Genomic DNA, 20674 nt, shown 5'->3' on the forward strand with positions numbered 1-20674 from the left:
TACCAAGTCTTAATTTGGCTACCACCACTTTATGGTCTCCTTCGAAATCTGCTATTGGCATTGCTGTCACATCTTCCAGTTGTCTACGTTTCTCCTACTCCACCAGAATAAGATCAATCATTGTCTTTGTCTTTCTATCTCCCCAACAATATTTAGTTATTTTTTGACCGAGCTCGATAGCTGCAGTCGCTTAAGTGCGGCCAGTATCCAGTATTCGGGAGATAGTAGGTTCGAACCCCACTATCGGCAGCCCTGAAGATGGTTTTCCGTGGTTTCCCATTTTCACACCAGGCGAATGCTGGGGCTGTACCTTAATTAAGGCCACGGCCGCTTCCTTCTCACTCCTAGCCCTTTCCTGTCCCATTGTCGCCATAAGACCTATCTGTGTCGGTGCGGCGTAAAGCAACTAGCAAAAAAAAAAAAAATACAGTTACTTTTTTAGAGTTATTTTTTCTAAACCACATATTGCCAACAATTAATCCATCCTTCTACAAAAATCGATTACCAAATCTCCTTCATCTTGGTTTCCATAACTATAGGGGCCACGTATCTCTTCTTTACCCTGTCTCTATTCCAACATGTGCATTCATGTCTCGCATTATTATAACCTCTTTGTCCTCAATACAACTTTCCAGTTCTTATAGATACTCTTTTAAACATTCATCTGCATTCCCCAGTTGGGGTGCATAAACCTGTATAAAATCCTTGATTCCACTCTCAAGTCCAAGCCTAACTTCAATTATCCTGTCTCTGATCTGGTCAATTTTGTCCACATATTGCGCTAGGTCTTCTCTCAATATAACACCAACACCATTTGTTGCCATCTTTCCTCCATTCCAATATAATCTATACACTTTCTTCCTTTTGACCTTTCCCCTTCCATTTTGTCTCACTTATTCCATCATTGCTATGTCTTTCTTCTCCGTATACTCTATCAGTTTTTCTACCTTGCCATTCAAAGTCATGACATTGATGATACCGATTCTTGTGATGTCTGGTAGCCCACTTCTCCCCCCAGAGCACCGGAAACTGCACGTCATTTCAGGGTGACGCCCTTGAATTTTCCGAGGCCTCGATTCACTCGCACTCATTTTATAGGCTGTTCGTATGATAGGTTCGCCATTCCCAAAGGCAATTAGAAGTAATGTGTAGGGAATTAGAAGTAGGAGGGCAAAAATGTACGGACAACAATATAGTGGCTAGTGGGATGACAGAGAGTAGGGAATTACATCAAAGTGAAAAAAAATAATAATAATAATAATAATAATAATAATAATAATAATAATAATAATAATAATAATAAGAGCTACAAAGCAGTAAGTGCTTTAATGCTCTCTGAGCAAATTTCAACAGAGAGGTAAAGGTTGATAGTTTACCAACTTAACTGTTACCAACCTAACTGCAGTAGTAATAGTTTTTTGAGATCTTGATTCAGTACTATACAATAAAACTTTCACAAGAGGAACAATATTTACACATGCATTACAATTAAATAGAAGTACAGCATGATTATAAAATTAAATTAGCATTTGACTACATACTAGGAAACTAACAGACACTAAAGAGACTCCCATACTGATGAATGCGTACGGCAAATGGGCAGAACATACTGCAGTGTCCATGACCTTGGCAAAGAAAAAAATGGATAGCTACCCTTCCTCACAGCACATGCAAAGTTTCCACTATTTGCTGTGGTGCTACACAAATTGGTTAGCCACAATGAATGACATTTTTTGAGTATTTCTGCTAATAATTTTGTTAATAATTAAATAAGATAAAGGAAAGATTAACCTTATAAGACAACAGTGCTTGTACAAATAGCTTTTTTTAAAATAATTCCTAGTTTCAGCTGTCTAAAATGGAATAAAAATGTAATGTTTTCTCCACAAAGCGGCCATTTGCCACTACTGCCTGACAAGAGTTTGAAAGGTGCCTCATTGTGGGTCTCCATTTGGCCGGCTGCTCGAATCTTGTAATATCCAGATTTGTGGGGCATTCAGATGTGGTAGTGGCCCAATGTTGGACTACATGGGAATGTGAGGGCAGGCATACTCATTGTCAAGGTTCTGGTCGACCACGTCTTACTATACCACAAAGGAGGATCGCCGTATTGTGTACCAAGTACATCATAACCCTTTCACAACTGCACCTACCATCCGAGAACAAGTAATGGACTCCCTGCTATATTCGGTGTCATCCCACATCATTGGTCGGAGACTAGCAGCAGCCAGAGTAGGGAATTACCATCCCGTACATACGCCGCCATTAAGACCCCAACACAAACCACTGCATTTGCAGTGTTGCCACGACCGGAAAGCATGGACTGCTGATGAATGGCGTCACATTGTGTTCAGTGCTGAATCGTGGTTCTGCACTACTCCGAATTATCATCATCTGCGAGTATGGCGGTGACCTGGGGAGAGGTCCCATTCTTTCAATGTTTTGGAGAGGCATCATGGTGTGAGGAGCCATCAGGTATGACTTCAGATCACAGCTGGTTGTGATTGAGTGTACTCTTAACAGCACAACAGTACATCGTGAATATCCTACGTGCTCGTGTGTTACCTCTTGTGCAACAGTATCGTGATGCCATTTTTCAACAGAACAATGCTCGTCGACACATGGCACGTGTCTCTATGAACTGTCTGTGTGATATTGAGATACTCCTGTGGCCAGCAAAATGCCCACGTCTGTCCCTTATAGAACATGTGTGGGACCAGCTCGATGCCAGTACCCAGGATACCAAGGACCAGTTACAACAGTTGCCGCAGGAGAGGATACAGTGGTTTTATGACACCCTTCCCAACAAATCAGGGCATGCATCCAGGCCAGAGGGGGTGAACATCATACTGATAAGTGGGCTCGCACTATTAAGTTCTTTATAAATTTGAGATTTTGTAATCGCTGAAAGAACATCACCTACCCTCTCAAAACATGCAGTTTCTTTTCTTTTCGTCCTCCCCATTTGGGTGCTTCAATTTTTTTTTTTGTCAGTCGGTGTATATTGGTTCTCCCCTCATTTTTCATAGAATTAAGTGATTTTCCTCACTCAGATAGTTATGGCTTTGTCTGACTGCCACTACTTTATGGGAGACAAAATTTATTATAAAATGTTTAGGTGTCATAGCATTGAAATGAAATTCCTCAAGATCTAACTCATAGTGTGTATACCATAGTGATAAATTGAAAAATGGCTGTAAATCACCAGATTTTGTTACATATTATTTCTGTAATAAGTTTGATGTTTAGAAACATTCACTTAAGGTAAATTAACTGGTGGGGGGGGAGAAGTAAGCAGGAATGAAGTCATACCGGTTTTCATCTAAACATTTGTACATTTTTATTTAATGTTCTTAGAATATATTCCAATGAATACTTTTAGGTGACTATCTTGAAATGTTACTTGTTTCAGGTGCTCATATAGTTGCACCATCAGATATGATGGATGGCCGAATTTCTGCAATAAAGAATGCTCTTCTTGAAGCTGGTTTAGGAAACAGAGTGAATGTCCTCTCATACTCAGCCAAATTTGCCTCTGGGTTTTATGGCCCATTCAGAGATGTGACCAAATCTGCTCCTGTGTTTAGTGATCGCAAGTGTTACCAGCTTCCTCCTGGAAGCAAAGGACTCGCAAAACGAGCAGTCGTAAGTTACCTTAGTTTTATTTTGTGAAAATATGGTCGTATAATTTTTATTTTTGCCGGGCTGAGTGGCTCAGACGGTTAAGGCGCTGGCCTTCTAACCCCAACTTGGCAGGTTCGATCCTGGCTCAGTCCGGTGGTATTTGAAGGTGCTCAAATATGACAGCCCCGTGTCGGTAGATTTACTGGCGCGTTAAAGAACTCCTGCGGGACTAAATTCCGGCACCTCAGCGTCTCCGAAGACCTTAAAAGTAGTTAGTGGGACGTAAAGCAAATAACATTATTATTATTATTTTTATTTATATGACCTGCCCAATTAAATTTTTATTAAAACCACAGTTTTTATATAACATTGAAGGCACATCATCATAGTTAGTTCTCTGCTCCAGCAAGCTGACTGGTAAATTAGAACATGTCTGTCTAATGAGAGTTCCTCCAATGAATGAGAGCCAAGAAATGTGCTTAAGCACCACATTTGAAATTCCTCCAGCTTACACAGGTGTACAGCTAATGACTAGGTTTTGGAACCAAACAAGAATTGTAATATTGTACCACCATAAACCCTCATTTTAGTCTTTCAGGCCAATGGTTTTTCTTTTTCATAAGCAACACTTTAAGCTGGTAAATGCTACCTGGGCACTGCAGATCATAACAGTGATATCACTTGAGGCTGCCACCTTTTATGCTGTGATCAGGTAACTCAGATATTTGAAACTGTCTTGTTCAACGGTAGACTTAATTTTACTTTACTCCTGTATATACAGATGCTTTTTTTTTTTTTTGGTATGGGCTTTACGTCGCACCGACACAGATAGGTCTTATGGCGACGATGGGATAGGAAAGGCCTAGGAGTTGGAAGGAAGCGGCCGTGGCCTTAATTAAGGTACAGCCCCAGCATTTGCCTGGTGTGAAAATGGGAAACCACGGAAAACCATTTTCAGGGCTGCCGATAGTGGGATTCGAACCTACTATCTCCCGGATGCAAGCTCACAGCCGTGCGCCTCTACGCGCACGGCCAGCTCGCCCGGTATATATATACAGATGTACCAGGTCCTTTTTGCATTTATTATTAGGTCCAGTTGCTAATATCCTCTGGTCATGTCTGAGCTGATGCCTCCAATCTTCCATTACAAATATGGTAGGCATATTTGAATGAATGATAGCCCATTTGTGCCACATGTTGTTCTTGTTCTATCTTCCATGTTCTTTCCCATGATCCAATATATCACTTTGAACACCTTGCTTGATGTTCTGATCAAAGAAATACCTCAATAATTATTGCAATCCTTCCTGTTCCCTTGCTTATACAGTTCTTAAAGTAAATTTAGGTACGCTAATGAAAATGACACCAAATATAAATTCAGGAAAATGTTAATGAACTTAATTACAAAATATTTTTGACTTACAGTGAACATTTTAATAGTCGATAGGCTCACCTCAGTCCCTCCTGAACATTTCCACATAATGTAGCATAGAGTCAATGAGTTTTAGACACTGCTCCTTAGAAACTTACCTCCATAGCCAGGTGAAATACAACTTCAGTTCGGCACAATTCCTTGGTTTCAACTTCATCAGTCTTGTAGCCATGGTACCCCATAGGTTTTCTATAAGGTTACGATCCGGACTTTAAAATCTCTTTATTTGCAAATGAGGTGTCTACCTCGGTGGCAAATGGTACACTAAAATACATTATTGTCAAGCACTAAATTTTAAATTAACAAGAGAAGAAAAAAAAATTCTAGAATACAATAATGTACAATTCATGCTAACAATTTTTTTCTATTAAACAAACAGATCATCCTTAATAAATTTATATTGCTTACAAAATTCTACTTATAATATCTCCTATACTTACAAACATAGTCAACTCATATAGAGTATGTAGAATTACTTCAAATAATACTATGCAACTGGTATAAGATTAAAATTTACATTGCATTTATTTACTTTTTTTTAACCCTATTTTGGAACCTAAGTAGCATAACGACCTGCTGCGTCTTAACCAGAGCCCCCTTTTGCCACCACTTTTCAGAGTTCCTGAAGGGCCTTCACAGCTACCGTAGCGGTCCCAGGGCCCTCGAAGTCCCCACTGTACTTCACCCCTACAGGCAGTCCCCTACTTTGGCTGTCCAAACTCCATGGACCAGGGGATGGAATTTTTTTTTTAAACACACATTTTTTATTTACAATAGCCTGCACTGGTCGAATGGCCTCTAACATTTCATTTATTTTCCCTGTTGCTGTTTATTCTCTTCTTGAATACCTGTACAGATTTTGGAAAAGGATCAAACACTACCCCTGGTAAACTGTTCCACTCCTTCACGCCCTTCCCAATGAATGAAAATTTACCCCAGTCGCTTCTGCTAAAATTCCTTCTAATTTTATACTTGTGGTCAGTTCTTTTTTTTTTTTTTTTTTTTTTTTGCTAGGGGCTTTACGTCGCACCAACACAGATAGGTCTTATGGCGACGATGGGATAGGAAAGGCCTAGGAGTTGGAAGGAAGTGGCTGTGGCCTTAATTAAGGTACAGCCCCAGCATTTGCCTGGTGTGAAAATGGGAAACCACGGAAAACCATCTTCAGGGCTGCCGATAGTGGGATTCGAACCTATCTCCCGGATGCAAGCTCACAGCCGCGCGCCTCTACGCGCACGGCCAACTCGCCCGGTGTGGTCAGTTCTGCCAATATAATTACTTTCCAACTGAAGCCTCTCACGGATTTCTCCCCATGCTTCTTCTCCTGTACAGGCTCTATATAATCCTATAAGTCTAGTTTTCTCCCTTCTCTTACTTAAAGTTTCCCACCCAAGTTCCTCTAACATTTCTGATACACTACTGTTTCTCCTGAAATCCCCTGTTACAAATCTTGCTGCTTTCCTCTGCACACTATCTATTTCTTTTATTAGGTATTCTTGGTGAGGATCCCAAACACTGTTTGCATATTCCAATAATGGACGTACCATACTTAAGTAACTTTTTTCTTTTAATTCTTTGTTGCATCCTTTAAGTAGCCTCATTATGACATGTAACGATCTGTATGCTTTCCCAACAATGTCATCAATATGACTCTTCCAGTGCAAATTACTTTCAAATCTCACACCTAAGTATTTGCACTTGCCATCTTTTGGGATAACTACCTCATCCAAAGTATATTCAAATTCAGTTTTAAAACTCCTGTTTGTAAATGTTGTAACAGTCGATTTGCCTCCATTAACCTTCATATTATTTTCTTCAACCCACTGTTGGATACTTTCAAGGTCCCTTTGTAATTCTGAACAATCCTCAATGTTATTTATTTCCCTATAAACAATTATATCATCTGCATACAATCTTATTTTTGATGTTATATTGTTCCCTAAATCATTTGTGTATATTAAGAAAAGTAACGGACCCATTATACTACCCTGTGCGATTCCCTTCCAAACTTTCTCTTCCTGTGTTATATTATTTCCAACGTATAACCCTTACGTCCAATCCTATTCCCTCCAATTTCTTTAATGATATTCCATGTTCCACTCTATCAAAGGCTTTGGAAAGATCTATGGCTATGCAATCTAACTGGCCTCCTGAATCCAACTGATCTGATATGTCCTGCTGAAATCCCATCAGTTGTGCCTCACAAGAAAATTTCTTTCTAAATCCATACTGGCTCCTCATGAACCAATTTTTATCATCACATATCCCTCTGATGTACTTTGCTATTAAACTCTTACAAACTATACTGGTCAGGCTGATTGGTCTGTAGTTCTCTGGTTTCCTTTTATCACCCTTTCCTTTATAAATTGGTATTATTATAGATTCCTTCCATTCTTTTGGTATTACACTATTATTTATGACATACTCAAAGAGGAATTTTAAATAAGCCACTATGTACCACCCCATTGTCTTTAATACCTCCCCAGTAATTTGATCACTTCCTGCTGCTTTTCCTTGCTGAAGCAGTTGGATTTCTCTGAAAATATCTTCATTTGTGAATGAGAAGCTTCTTGTTTCCCTATGTGTCTCTCCCTCTCTATCTTCTGTTACTGTTTCCAACTCCTGACAATCTTCTACTGAATCTCTGAATTTCCTACTAAATAGATTTGCTTTCTCAGTATCTGTTGAATAGTGTTCACCCCCTTCTCCCACCATTGTAGGAATTTGGATTCCTTTTCCTTTTTGATTCCTAATATATGAATACATCTTTTTCCATTTCCCTTTGTGGTAATTACCCTCTTGAAGTATGCCATTCATATATTTCTCTTTTGCTTCCTTTTTCACTCTATTCAGTTCCCTCATTAGCTGTTTTCTAGCCGAGCTGAGTGGCTCAGACGGTTAAGGCGCTGGCCTTCTAACCCCAACTTGGCAGGTTCGATCCTGGCTCAGTCCGGTGGTATTTGAAGGTGCTCAAATACGACAGCCTCGTGTCGGTAGATTTACTGGCACGTAAAAGAACTCCTGCGGGACTAAATTCTGGCACCTCGGCGTCTCCGAAGACCGTAAAAGTAGTCAGTGGGACGTAAAGCAAATAACATTATTAGCTGTTTTCTAGTTTTTCTATTCTCCCTACCCTCTTTGATTTTCCTGTTTACTATTCTACATTTTCTTTTTAATTTCCTTATTTCCCTTGTATAATAAACAGGGTCTGAGGTCATTTTACCCTTCTTAACAGGTACAAATCTCTTCTCTCCTTCCCAAATGATTCCTCTAAATTTAGCCCAAAGTGTATCCACATTACTCCCTTCACTTATCCAACAACTGAATTGTGATTTAAGGTAAGTCCCAGATTCATCAACTTTAGTTTTTCTCTATAATTTCTTGCCTTGTGTGACCCTCTTATTAAGCATTTTTGGTACAAGTGCTACATCCATTATTACAGCCTTATGGTCACCTATTCCTTAAATTACCTCAGTTTTATCAACAATTTCCCATGGTTTAACCAAGAATACACCTAGCAAGTTGTTGGGATGACTCGGTTCTTGTACTACTTGTGTAAATCCTCCCTCCCAAATTTACTTATTTGCCAGTTTCTGTTCATGGGCTTCACTTGCAACTCCATTCCATTCAACTTCAGGCAAGTTTAGATCTCCCCCAATTATTACCATATCATTTTTATGAGTATAATCTATAATCTATTATTTTCTCAAATATTTCCATGTCTCTTTCTTCTCTTCAAGGCCTATATGTTCCTATAATTCCCACCTCCTTCATATTATCACAAACTAATTATATCCCTAATATTTCATCCCTTTCATCGGTAAACCATTCATGTGAACGATAAGTTTCCTTCACCAGAATAAACACCCCCACCCCCACCCTTTTTATCTCCTCGGTCTCTACGATAGACTGTATACCCTTCTGGAAATACTTCTCTATTACCCACCCCTTCTCTTAACCATGATTTTACTCCTATCACCACATCAGTCTCATAGGATTCCATCAATGTACTGAATTTTATTTGTTTATTTACTACACTTTGACAGTTTACCAAGAGCAATATCAGACCCCCTTCCTCCCTAAAACTTGAATGTTGTAATTGGGTAACGTTTGACTCATGAGTTGAGAACATCCCTGGAACCCAGATCTTTGTACATAGATCTTGATTTAAGGATCTGGGTTTTCTGGCACGTTTCCCTGTATATGCCAATTTAGTGGTATCGGTTTTCTTAAGTGCATATCAGTTTGCAAATCTCTGTTGATAATTGTAGCAATTTGTCTACAGAGAGTTGCTTTTCCATTACCATTCAGATGTAACCCATGCCTAGTGAACATTTGCCTGCCAAGACCTAATGTATCTACTACATAGACATTTCTAAAACTCTTACTTAATCTCTTGATTTTTATATTTACATCATGTACAGCTTTGTTCACACACGAGTTTTCTATAAGGTCATACCTGGGTGGCACATTAACTACAATTACTTTTGAGTCAGTTAGTTTCGAAATCTTACCTCTGAGGGTCGTAATTAGTTCCTCACCTTCATTTGCAGCAGTGTCATTTGTACCACTCACAATCACCACGTAGTTGTCCTTCTCTAACACAGGATCACAACTTGAAAGGACGTCTTCAGTTTTGGCACCTGGTTTTATTAGTCCCAAAACCTCAGTTTCTGGATTATGCAGCTCATCCTTGATGCCTTCTGCCATACCCCGCCCTTGACTGTCTGCGTAGAGATGAATTTTTGGCGATCTTGACTTTCGGTTGATTTTCTTCTTCTGTAGGTTACCTCCACTGGATTTAAAATTATTCGGAAAACTTGATGTGTCTTCTTCTGGAACTTGTTGCAATGACTGAAATCTATTTTGGCACTGCAAAGAGTTTTTTCCCGGTTTTAAGTTGTACGTAGTTTCTCCCATATGTTTAACATTAGGCCTAAAATGGCTACGCTTCACTTCTGTCCACGGCGATCTTTCTTCTCCACTGTCTTCTTTATCTTCGAGTTTCTGTATTCTGTCCTTTAAGCTTTCATTTTCAAGTTTCAGAGCACATAAGTCTTCTCGCAGGCCAGGGCATAGTTTCAGTGACATGATCCTCCTCCAACCATATTTCGATAATTCTTGATCTGTGAGCCAGTGCATTATTGTGTTGAAAATTTTTTTTTCCAAGAAGTTTACTGATGGATGGTAGCATCACTTCTTGGAGCATTTTGCAAGTCTTCATACTCTTCATGGATCCATCGTTAATTCTGATCTCCTGAAGACCTTCAGATGAAATGCAGCCCCAAATCATAATTGCCCCTCCACCCTGTTGGGACTGTGGGTGCCACACATGCAGGCAAAAATTTCTGTCTTTGTGTGTCGAACTAACATTTTTCTCTTAGCAAATAACTCGAAGCAAAAGTCGGGGAAGACTGCCTACAAAACTGCAAGCATGCATTCTTGTGCAGCCTAGACAAAAGAGGATTTTGCAGTGCATTACAAGACTTCAAATCTTATTCACAAAATCAGGTTAAAGCTAAAGTCAACTTTGTGAATGTCCGCAAATTTGGTTGCCAGTTCCTTGCAGCTTGCATTTTGGCTACTTTTAGTCAAAGAAATCTTGCACAATCCTGACAGGAGGAAGTCTTCCTGGCTTACCATCAGGGGAATGTCAATTATGCCCCACTTCTCACATTTGGTCACATTGTTCTGCCTGCAAGTTTTAAACGCACCTAATGTATCACCAATCTATATATATAAAAGAGTTTTGTCTGTACATTGCTCAGAATTTGAAAAGAATGGGATTTCTGTATCGGTCATGTCCACAGTAACAAGAAAATGCATTTTTTACTTTTCCGTAATGTCTGTCTGTCTGTCTGTCTGTCTGTCTGTCTGTCTGTCTGTCTGTCTGTCTGTCTGTCTGTCTGTCTGTCTGTCTGTCTGTCTGTCTGTACATGCATCACAAGAAAACGGCTGAAGAGAATTTAATGAAAATCGGAATGTAAAGTCGGGTGATGAACGGCTACAATCTAGGCTATAAATTATTTTAATCACGCTGAGTGAAATGGTAGTTTAGGGGAAGGCCTGAAATTTAATCCTCAAATATTTATGTTATTAGTGGTCGTGTCTTAATGAAAATCGCTAGACAAAGATGGGAAATAAGTCGCTACAATATAGGCTATACATGCTGAAAAAATGGTAGTTTAGGGGAAGGCCTAAAATTTAATTGTCAAATATTTATTTTATTAGTGGTCGTACCTTCATGAAAATTGGTATCCAAAGTCGGGGAATAGGTCGCTATAATCTAGGCTATCAATAATGTTATTCACACTGAATGAAATGGTAGTTTAGGGGAAGGCCTGAAATGTAATCTATATATATAAAATAAGCGTTTTGTCTGTACATTGCTCAGAATTTAAAAAGGGTGGTATTTCTGTATCGGTCGTGTCCATGGTAACAAGGAAATGCACTTTTTAATTTTCCGTAATTTATGTCTGTCTATCTGTCTGTATGTATGTACATGCATCATGAGGGAACGGCTGAAGAGAATATAATGGAAATCAGTATGTAGTGTCCGGGAATAAGTCGCTACAATCTAGGCCATAAATAATTCACTCTGAGCTGAATGGTAGTTTAGGGGAAGGCCTAAAATTTAATTCTCAAATATTTGTGTTATTAGTGGTCTTATCGATAAATACTACATAGTTATGTATCCTTTATGTCTTATACATTTTTACCATACCGCCTATGATAAAGAGAGATTCATGAAATGGATTTTTGTTGCTAAGTCCATATCAGTGCCAGGTCACGAGAAAATTTAGAAATAATAATAATAATCTATATAAATAAAGTAAATAAAGTCTGTACATTGCTCAGAAGTTAAAAAGGATGGTATTATTGTATCGGTCGTGTCCATAGTAACAAGGATATGCACTTTTTAATTTTCCATACTTTCTGTCTGTCTGTCTGCCTGAATTTCTTGAAAATCATTATGTAAAGTCGGGGGAAAAGAAGCTACAGTCTACGCTATAAATAATTTTGTAAGACGCCCTAATATCACAGAGTCAAAAGAAAACTAAATGTGAAGGCCTGCAATACAGAAAGCTCATAACTTTGAACAACAATAACATTACATTGACCATTGTTTGTTGCAATGTGCTTTGTGTCTTCTGTTTCCAGTCATATCCAATAGATGGGATTACTGCTATATACCGAGTATTTTTTTTTAAATTTGCTTAACGTCGCACCGACACAGATAGGTATTATGGTGATGATGGTATAGGAAAAGGTTAGGAGTGGAAAGGAAGCGGCCTTGGCGTTAATTACGGTACACCTCCAGCATTTGCCTGGTGTGAAAATGGGAGACGACCGAAAACCATCTTCAGGGCTGTTGACAGTGGATTTCAAACCCACCACCTCCTGGATGCAAAAGCATAGCTGTGCGCCCCTAACCGCACGGCCAACCCGCCCGGTCGTACCGAGTATAACAGCCTGCCTGAATGTTGGCGGGAAGTAGCTGGGGAGTCAGATAACTTTCTTCTTAAGTTCATAAATGTTCTGATACTACTGGTACATAACAAATTGGTTCATCATAGCATTCGAGCTATTCAAGCCCTACTCTGAGGCACTGATTGGAATGAGCAGTGTGTATATTTAACGGAACAATGGCAGAGGAGTGTTCACGGCTGTCTGCGACCTGGTCATTCTACCACTGGAACTTTGGACTGTTAGATCGGCATCGTAGTACTGCGTTAAAAATAAGAAAATGTGCAGTTTTTCATTTGAGCGAGTATTTTATATGATAACATTGCTTTTAATTGCTACACTGTCGTTTTAATAATGGCTTAAGTTAACTGTCGTTAGGAAAACCACAAAGGCAGTCTTTCTGAGAATCCCGTAGCGAAGCACGGGTACATCAGCTAGTCATTCAATATGATCTGCCACTCTTAATACCCACAATTTGCCCTTGAACATCAACACTTACAGTCCTCCCGTGTTTCTGTCACAACTTAACCACCAAACAGAATGAAAGAGACTCACAATTAAGAAACTGTTCATAAACAAAGAGGGAGTGGGCAGCATCATCTGTACATTCACAATGGTACTAGCTCAGAACAATTCTTAACTCAGCACACAGATAGTACAGGAAGTGCGATGTCACAATTTGTATATTAGGGTATTCTTACCTGTGCTTTTGTTCTTATTTCTTTACTAAAATGAAAATAGTTTAACTTTCTCTCATACTGGCAGAGAACTTTTGTAATTTTTTCCATGCTGTGATCTAAGTAGCTACCTCCTAAGTTAGTTTGAACAGCAGATTTCATTAATCTAATGTAAACCAATAAAATATTAATCATGATTTCTTTATAAATGTGCATAAATAACAAAACAGGCAAACAGAGGAACTTATAGTCTCCGTTGGGAAAGTCCATTTTCAAGCGCTCATCATAATTTCCCCTTATCCAGCTTCTGTTGGGTCAAGGTATTTATTACACTTCTCCATCTTCCTCTTTCCTTCCACCATTCCTCTTCCATGATCTTGTCCCCGTCTAAATTTCATCTTCTTATCTTGCTCTTCACTGATTCAATCCACCTTATTCTAGGTCTTTCTCTTGCACTCGCATTTTGCCTCCAGTATCTGTCTTGGAATTCTATTCTCCTCCATACTCTTTACATGTCCTAACCACCTTAGTTTTTCTTTTCAATTCTCTCATTTAGCTTTCCCATCCCAACTTCCTAACATCTTCATTCCTCACTCTATCTTTCCTTGTCTTTCCTATCATACTTCTTAGGAATTTCATCTCAGTGGCTTGAATTCTACTCTCTTGCCTGCTAGTCAAAGTCCAAGTTTCAGCTGCATAAGTCAGTATGGGTACATAGTACATTTTTTTACATTATCTCTTTACTTTTCTTTGGTACTTCTTTGCTCCAAACAAGTTTTCTCACACTTTGGTAGAATGCATTGCCCTGCTGTACCCTCCTGCTCATCTCTATGTCTACCCTGGCATTTTGCATTAATTCACGTCCTAGGTATTTAAAGCTGTCCACAATTTCCAGACTCTGACTTCCACTTTTTCACAGTGTCCTTTCCTTGCCTCTTCCCTCTCGACATCACCATAGTCCTGCTTTTATCTGTACTGATTGTCATGCCATACTTCTCAATTTATTTTTAAACTTAAAAGCAAGAAGTTGAACTGGTATACTAATGAATTGACTCAGTATAAAGAAAGAATGCTTTTGCTGTATAGAATTTATAAAAAAATTCTTGTCAAGGAGGAACTGAGCAGAATGGCATGTATAAAGCTTGTCTTAATTGTAAAAAGTTATATAAAAGAAAACTTATCCATGCCAAAACTTTAGCTTGTGAAAAATATATTGAGAATGCACCCAACAAATGCAAGGCGGCATGGAATGTTATAGTACAAGAAAACATCCCTACTCGAACTCAAGACACATTTCTCGATCCGAAAGAACTGAATAATTATTTCTTAAACTCTGTAAAAGAAATCGGAGATCAAATTAAGGCAACAGGTACAACTGCGAGTGACTTTCTCCACAATCAACCCCCCCCCCCGACAAAACACTTTCCATTGGGTTGAAATCACATCTGATGAAGTAATTAAAGTTAGTTTAAAATTATCAAACTCTAAGAGTATGGATTGTTATTGGTTATCTAATTACACCATCAAAAGAATAATACATTTGATTTCTGGACCTCTAGCTTTTATTTTTAGTAAGTGTTTAGAGTTTGGAGTTTTTCCTGATCTACTTAAAATTTCTAAAGTTATTCCAGTATTTAAAAGTGGAGACAAAGAATTTCTTCAGAACTATCATGCAGTCTCAATTGTTCCAATAATTTCTAAAATATTTGAATCACTTTTGTACAATCAACTTAGCAACTATTTTAAAGCTTGAGATGTATGGCGTCAAGTATCCTTCACTGAGCATAATTAAGTCATACTTAAATAACGGATATCAGTTTGTCTCAATTAAAAATAGGTATGCCACTTTGAAGAAAGTTACAACTGGTGTGCTACAGGGCTCTGTCCTTGGTCAATTTTTATTCATTCTGGCAGTCAATGATTTACTGCAAAATGTCAAATGTCGTGCTCGTATATCGTATGCGGACGATACAACGTTAATTACAAAACACCAGATCATCTCAGGTTTGAATCATATATGTTGCAGGAAGCTCTTGCAACTGCAATGCATTGGTTTTTCATCCAATAGGCTGTTGTGCAATCAGGATAAAACTCAATTTCTCACACTAGGATTATCCAAAGATATTGAAAGTCAGTCAGTCAAACTTTAGGATTTCATATTGATGCCGAATTGAACTGGGAAATACACATTGATCATGTTTAAAAAAAAAACTATCACGAGTGGCCTATCTGATATGGAAATTGAGGGATTTAGTTTGCAGTGACTACCTAAGGATTTTGGTCTCTTCCAGTCACACATTACTTATGGACTGTTATTATGGGGGAATTCTTCTTATGTATATAATATTCTTCTAATACAGAAAAAAGGTTGTCCGAACAATGTGTAGGGCTGGTGCAATTGACCATTGTCAACCTCTCTTCATTAAGCTTAAAACACTGGCAGTTATAAATTTCTATATTTATATATCTTTGACATATGTTAAAAACAACATAAATGAATTCAGTACTAGGGAAAACATTCACCTTCATGATACTCGGGGCAAGGCAGACATTGACATCCCAATTCACAGGCTCTCAAACTGCCCACTCACATAAAATCAGTTATTTAAGATTATTTAATAAATTACCACATTCTGCACAGTCCGCTCCTGTAAGTAATTTTAAAAGAAAAATGTATGATTGGTTAATAGAATATCCGTTTTATAATACCTCTGAATTTTTAGAAATACGTAATGTTAGTATTAAGTTTTAATAAAAGGTGTATGTTCATTTAGCCTTGGTAATATTAAGTACTAATTTTATTTTTTTAGCCAGTTGTTTTACGTCGCACCGACACAGATAGGTTACTAAATTATCAGTTGATGAAGCCTATTTCATTGTATATAGTCAATGGGAATTAAAGATTCTTGATTCATGGATTTCACTTTGGACAGTTGTAATTAGTAGGCTGTGTACCTGATCTTTTATCTTTTGTTATGTTATATTTTGTTATGGAAGTTTACATTTGTTAATTAGGCTGTTGACAGTACAAGTGAAATATGCTCAGTGTAGCTGTATCTTGTGCTTCATGAATGAATGAATGAATAAATAAATAAATAAATAAATATTACAATTAGAATTTTTATCTTCCTCATCTGTTAAAAATTCGTAAAAAAAATATCCATTTGAACTTTTCAAAATATCAAGAGAGATCTGAACCTAATATTCTCCACACCTGATTGCATTTTACTACTTCTTATATCTCACAAAATACCGAGCGAATTGGCTGTGCAGTAAGGGGCGTGCAGCTGTGCGCTGGCCTGGAGATAGTGGGTTCGAAACGCACTGTTGGTAGCCCTGAAAATGATTTTCTGTGGTTTACCATTTTCACACCAGGCTAATGCCGGGGCTGTACCTGAATTAAGGTCGCAGCTACTTCCTTCCCACGCCTAACCCTTTTCTATCACATTGTCGCCATAAGACCAATAAGTGTCGGTGCGACTTTAAGCAGATAAGTCTCACTACGTCATGTTGTTAAACGTCTTCTATGTATGTTGTTAATGAAACTATAGTACTATTGACTTTTCTTTCACAGAAAAGAGATGTAGAAGAGGGGTGTGACATGTTGATGGTGAAACCAGGGCTTGCATATCTCGACATTGTCAAGCAAACAAAAGATGCTTATCCGGAGTATCCTTTATTTGTATACCAAGTAAGAAAGTCATTGTTTGTTACAATTATTAATATCATCATCACTACCACCATTGTGGTATATTTTTAAATAGTGAAAATTTGTTGTCATAGGTATCAGGAGAATATGCTATGTTGTATCATGGAGCTCAAGCAGGTGCTCTGGATCTCCGGGCTGTTTTGGAAGAAGTTCTGTTATCCATGAGAAGAGCTGGTAAGTGTTGTTAAAAATGTGAAAGTTTTTCTTGTTATTAAGTGCAGTACTTACTGTTATTACGAACCCTGTTTAACTAGCTTGCGTAAGTGGACTAAGCACTAAGTGACGATTTCCCTAATCTCCTTTAGATACCTCTCCTATTTCAGCAAAATCTAGTATCAAGCACCTTGGTGCCAGATCTATTTATATATACAGGTTTATTATTTTAAAAACAAAAAACCAACCTCCTGTATTAACATGGTGCCATGAATGAAAAGTTAATACAGATCACATGTGATGGAGACTTTGAAAGGAATAACATACCTGGAGGAATCCGAAGCAGTTAGATTGTTTTGCATGGAGGGATGTCTTTATAACAAGTTGTACCACTGTATGTGGTCCAGACATTGAAAAGCAGGACACAGTTGTCTTCAGAAAATGAAAAAAAAAAAGTCTTCTCTAAACCATATTTTCAGTTCTGTTTTCCCATCCCTTGCCTGATTTTGTGACAATGACGACGATGTTATCTGCTTTAAACATATATTTTGAAACCTGAGAACCGAAAGTTCCGGTCAGCTGCTGCAGTACAATAAATAATTTAGGGAACAAAGAACTGTTCATACTGATTGCTGGTATTATGGTGTATGAATGTGTGAGTGAACAAACCGATTGGGCTGTCATGTGCATGATTTTCTCATCTACAAAATATAGTCCTTTTCGATTGCATTTTGCACTCAAACCCGCTTTGATCAGTGTTGTAAATAGAAGACGGGGTGTAATGGAGAATCGTTCTCGAGCCATCTCTAGAAATTCTTCTGCAGCCTTATTCTTTTCTTTTTTGTCCTGAATATGCAAACTGGATACACATTTCATAATTTTCCTGTTCCCAATTCTGTGTTGTTTCTTGAAACGGAATCCAGGCGTGAAAGGCAAAGAAATTACTTTTTTCGATAGATGCAGGGTCTCTCTTATAAAACCAGACCATCCAGCGGTGTTTTTACTCTGAGACCTAAGCAGCTGTGCGGGAGGCACAGGCATAGTTCTTGACCTTGTAAGGAGCATGCATGTGTTCAACCTAGTATCATTAAAAATAAAAATGTCATGATGTTCCGTATTGAACTGTGTCACAATTAAATTGAAATAGCAAATAACGTAGTTCAACCTATTCAATACAAGTAAATAAGAAATATAGTGTTACATTCTTATTTAATTATAAGTGGAAGCGATACCGGTTTCGACCACCAATCTGGGTCATCATCAGACGAATAAAAATACAAAAAAAATGCATAGGAAAACAAGAAATTAAAGGATGAGTCTTTCACAAAAACAGTTAAAGAAGCAATATAAGATAATGGGGATTAGCACTGCGCGATTTTAAATCGTAAAATCTAGAAGAAGTAGAAGGTCAGTCACTTATATGAAGTAAGGCGCAATCTTCTGAAGAGTAACCCAACACACGCAATGTTCAGCACTGTGCCTCAAAATGTTTACGAGAAGAGGTGAACATTTAAGCTTGCCAGCCTGCATATACTATCAGGCGTGAAGTCACAACACAATTTAATAAATATTTTGGGACTTCATATTAATTAAATAAACATAACTGCCTATTCCTCTCATAGCATTTTTCAATTACCTGGCGCATACTGAAAATCTGATCCTGACAGCCTCTCTGTGGTCTGAAACCACACTGGTTTTCATCCAACTTCCTCTCAACGACTGATCGCATCCTCCCTTCCAAGATGCCAGTGAATACTTTGCCTCGTATACTAATCAATGAGATACCTCGATAGTTGTTGCAATCCTTCCTCTTCCCTTGCTTAAAGGTGCAATTACTGCTTTTGTCCAATCTGAAGGTACCTTACCAACACTCCACGCTAATTTTACTACTCTATGAAGCCATTTCATCCCTGCCTTCCCACTATGCTTCACCATTTCAGGTCTAATTTCATCTATTCCTGCTGCTTTATGACAGTGGAGTTTATTTACCATCCTTTTCACTTCCTCAAGCATAATTTCACCAACATCATTTTCCTCCTCCCCATGAGCTTGGCTGTTTGCAACATTACCAGGATGATTTCCTTTTACATTGAGAAGATGTTCAAAATATTCCCTCCACCTCTCCAGTCCCTGGGATCTATTATGAGTTCATCTGAATTACTCAAAACATTGTTCATTTCCTTTTTCCCTCCCTTCCTAAGATTCTTTATTACTGTCCAGAAAGGTTTCCCTGCTGCTTGACCTAGCCTTTCCAGGTTATTACCAAAATCTTCCCATGACTTCTTTTTGGATTCAACAACTATTTGTTTTGCTCTGTTTCTTTCATCTACTTACCAATCCCTGTCTGCCTCGGCCCTTGTTTGGAGCCATTTCTGATAAGCCTTCTTTTTACGTTTACAGGCTGCTCTCACTTCATCATTCCACCAAGATGTTCGCCTTTTCCCATCTTTACACACAGTTGTTCCTAGGCATTCCCTTGCTGTTTCTACTACAGCATCCCTGTATGCCACCCATTCACTTTCTATATCCTGAACCTGCTTACTGTCTATTGTTCGAAACTTCTCACTAATCATATCCATGTACTTCTGTCTAATTTCCTCGTCCTGGAGATTTTCTACCCTTGTTCGTTTGCAGACAGATTTCACTTTCTCTACCCTAGGTCTAGAGATACTTAGTTCACTACAGATCAGATACTGGTCTGTATCATCAAAAAATCCGCAAAAAACTCGTACATTCCTAACAGATTTCCTGAATTCAAAGTCTGTTAAGATATAGTCTATAATGGATCTGGTACCCCTAGCCTCCCATGTATAGCGGTGAATAGTACCAACACGATGGATTGACATAGTGAACAGCCCCCTACAGAGTTCTCTCAGAGCAACCACATTGAAAGCTTTAGATAGGGAAGAATGGCGGAGTAAGGTTCATCGGCTAGATGGCTAAATATTATGATAGTCACGGCGCCTCAGACATGAGGCAAAATGAAGAAAAAGAAAAGAAAGAGAAGATAAAACAAAAGTAATAGTACTGGTTGAGAGGTATAACAAGAAACAAAAATAATTTCCTTGTGGAAATTCTTTATTCTAAAAATACAGAGATGCATAGTAACTCAAGGCCACAGTGAGAAGGGGAGTGTTGACAGGCCTCTAGTGTGAAAACCACCTGCTGAATGTGTAGCAGTCATTTTAGCGAGTTGGTTGGTTCCTACCCTTGATACCCCCTCTAGTGCATCTTCAGGGTCGAGCCAAGGAGGCGTGCAGACAGGCAAGCAAGTACCTTTCTCTCTGCGCATGTTTGGTTCATGCTAGATCTCCCTTCTTGTAGAATGTTTCTATTTCTCACTGTAAAAATTGTAATATTTAAACTATGTTGGTAATAAGTAGGTGTCGTTTTTGTATGGTAATTGTAATACTTGGGCTTACAATGCTCAAAAAATGTTTTGCATATTACAATTTCACATGGTACCTCAAACATGTTTACACTATGCACTGTAGGCCAATCTCTCAGAGACATAGTGATGCTCATTCCACATCAGATTTGATATTAGTCCAATAAGAGCCAGTTGTCATATCGATCAGTTTAAAATCATCAATTGTAAAGTTGGTGGTGTAT

General features: G+C 38.3%; 1 protein-coding gene across 1 annotated transcript in view; it reads left to right on the plus strand.

Annotated features, from left to right (window-relative positions):
* The window catches only part of Pbgs (Porphobilinogen synthase), a 146366-nt gene that overhangs the window by 114856 nt on the left and 10836 nt on the right, over positions 1 to 20674 (plus strand). The window contains exons 5-7 of the mRNA XM_067138233.2: positions 3413 to 3645; positions 16775 to 16891; positions 16984 to 17083. Coding sequence (XP_066994334.1) covers positions 3413 to 3645; positions 16775 to 16891; positions 16984 to 17083 — 450 coding nt within the window. The remainder of the gene's footprint in view (positions 1 to 3412; positions 3646 to 16774; positions 16892 to 16983; positions 17084 to 20674) is intronic.

This window comes from Anabrus simplex, chromosome 1 (genome assembly GCF_040414725.1).
Source record: "Anabrus simplex isolate iqAnaSimp1 chromosome 1, ASM4041472v1, whole genome shotgun sequence".
NCBI lineage: Eukaryota > Metazoa > Arthropoda > Insecta > Orthoptera > Tettigoniidae > Anabrus > Anabrus simplex.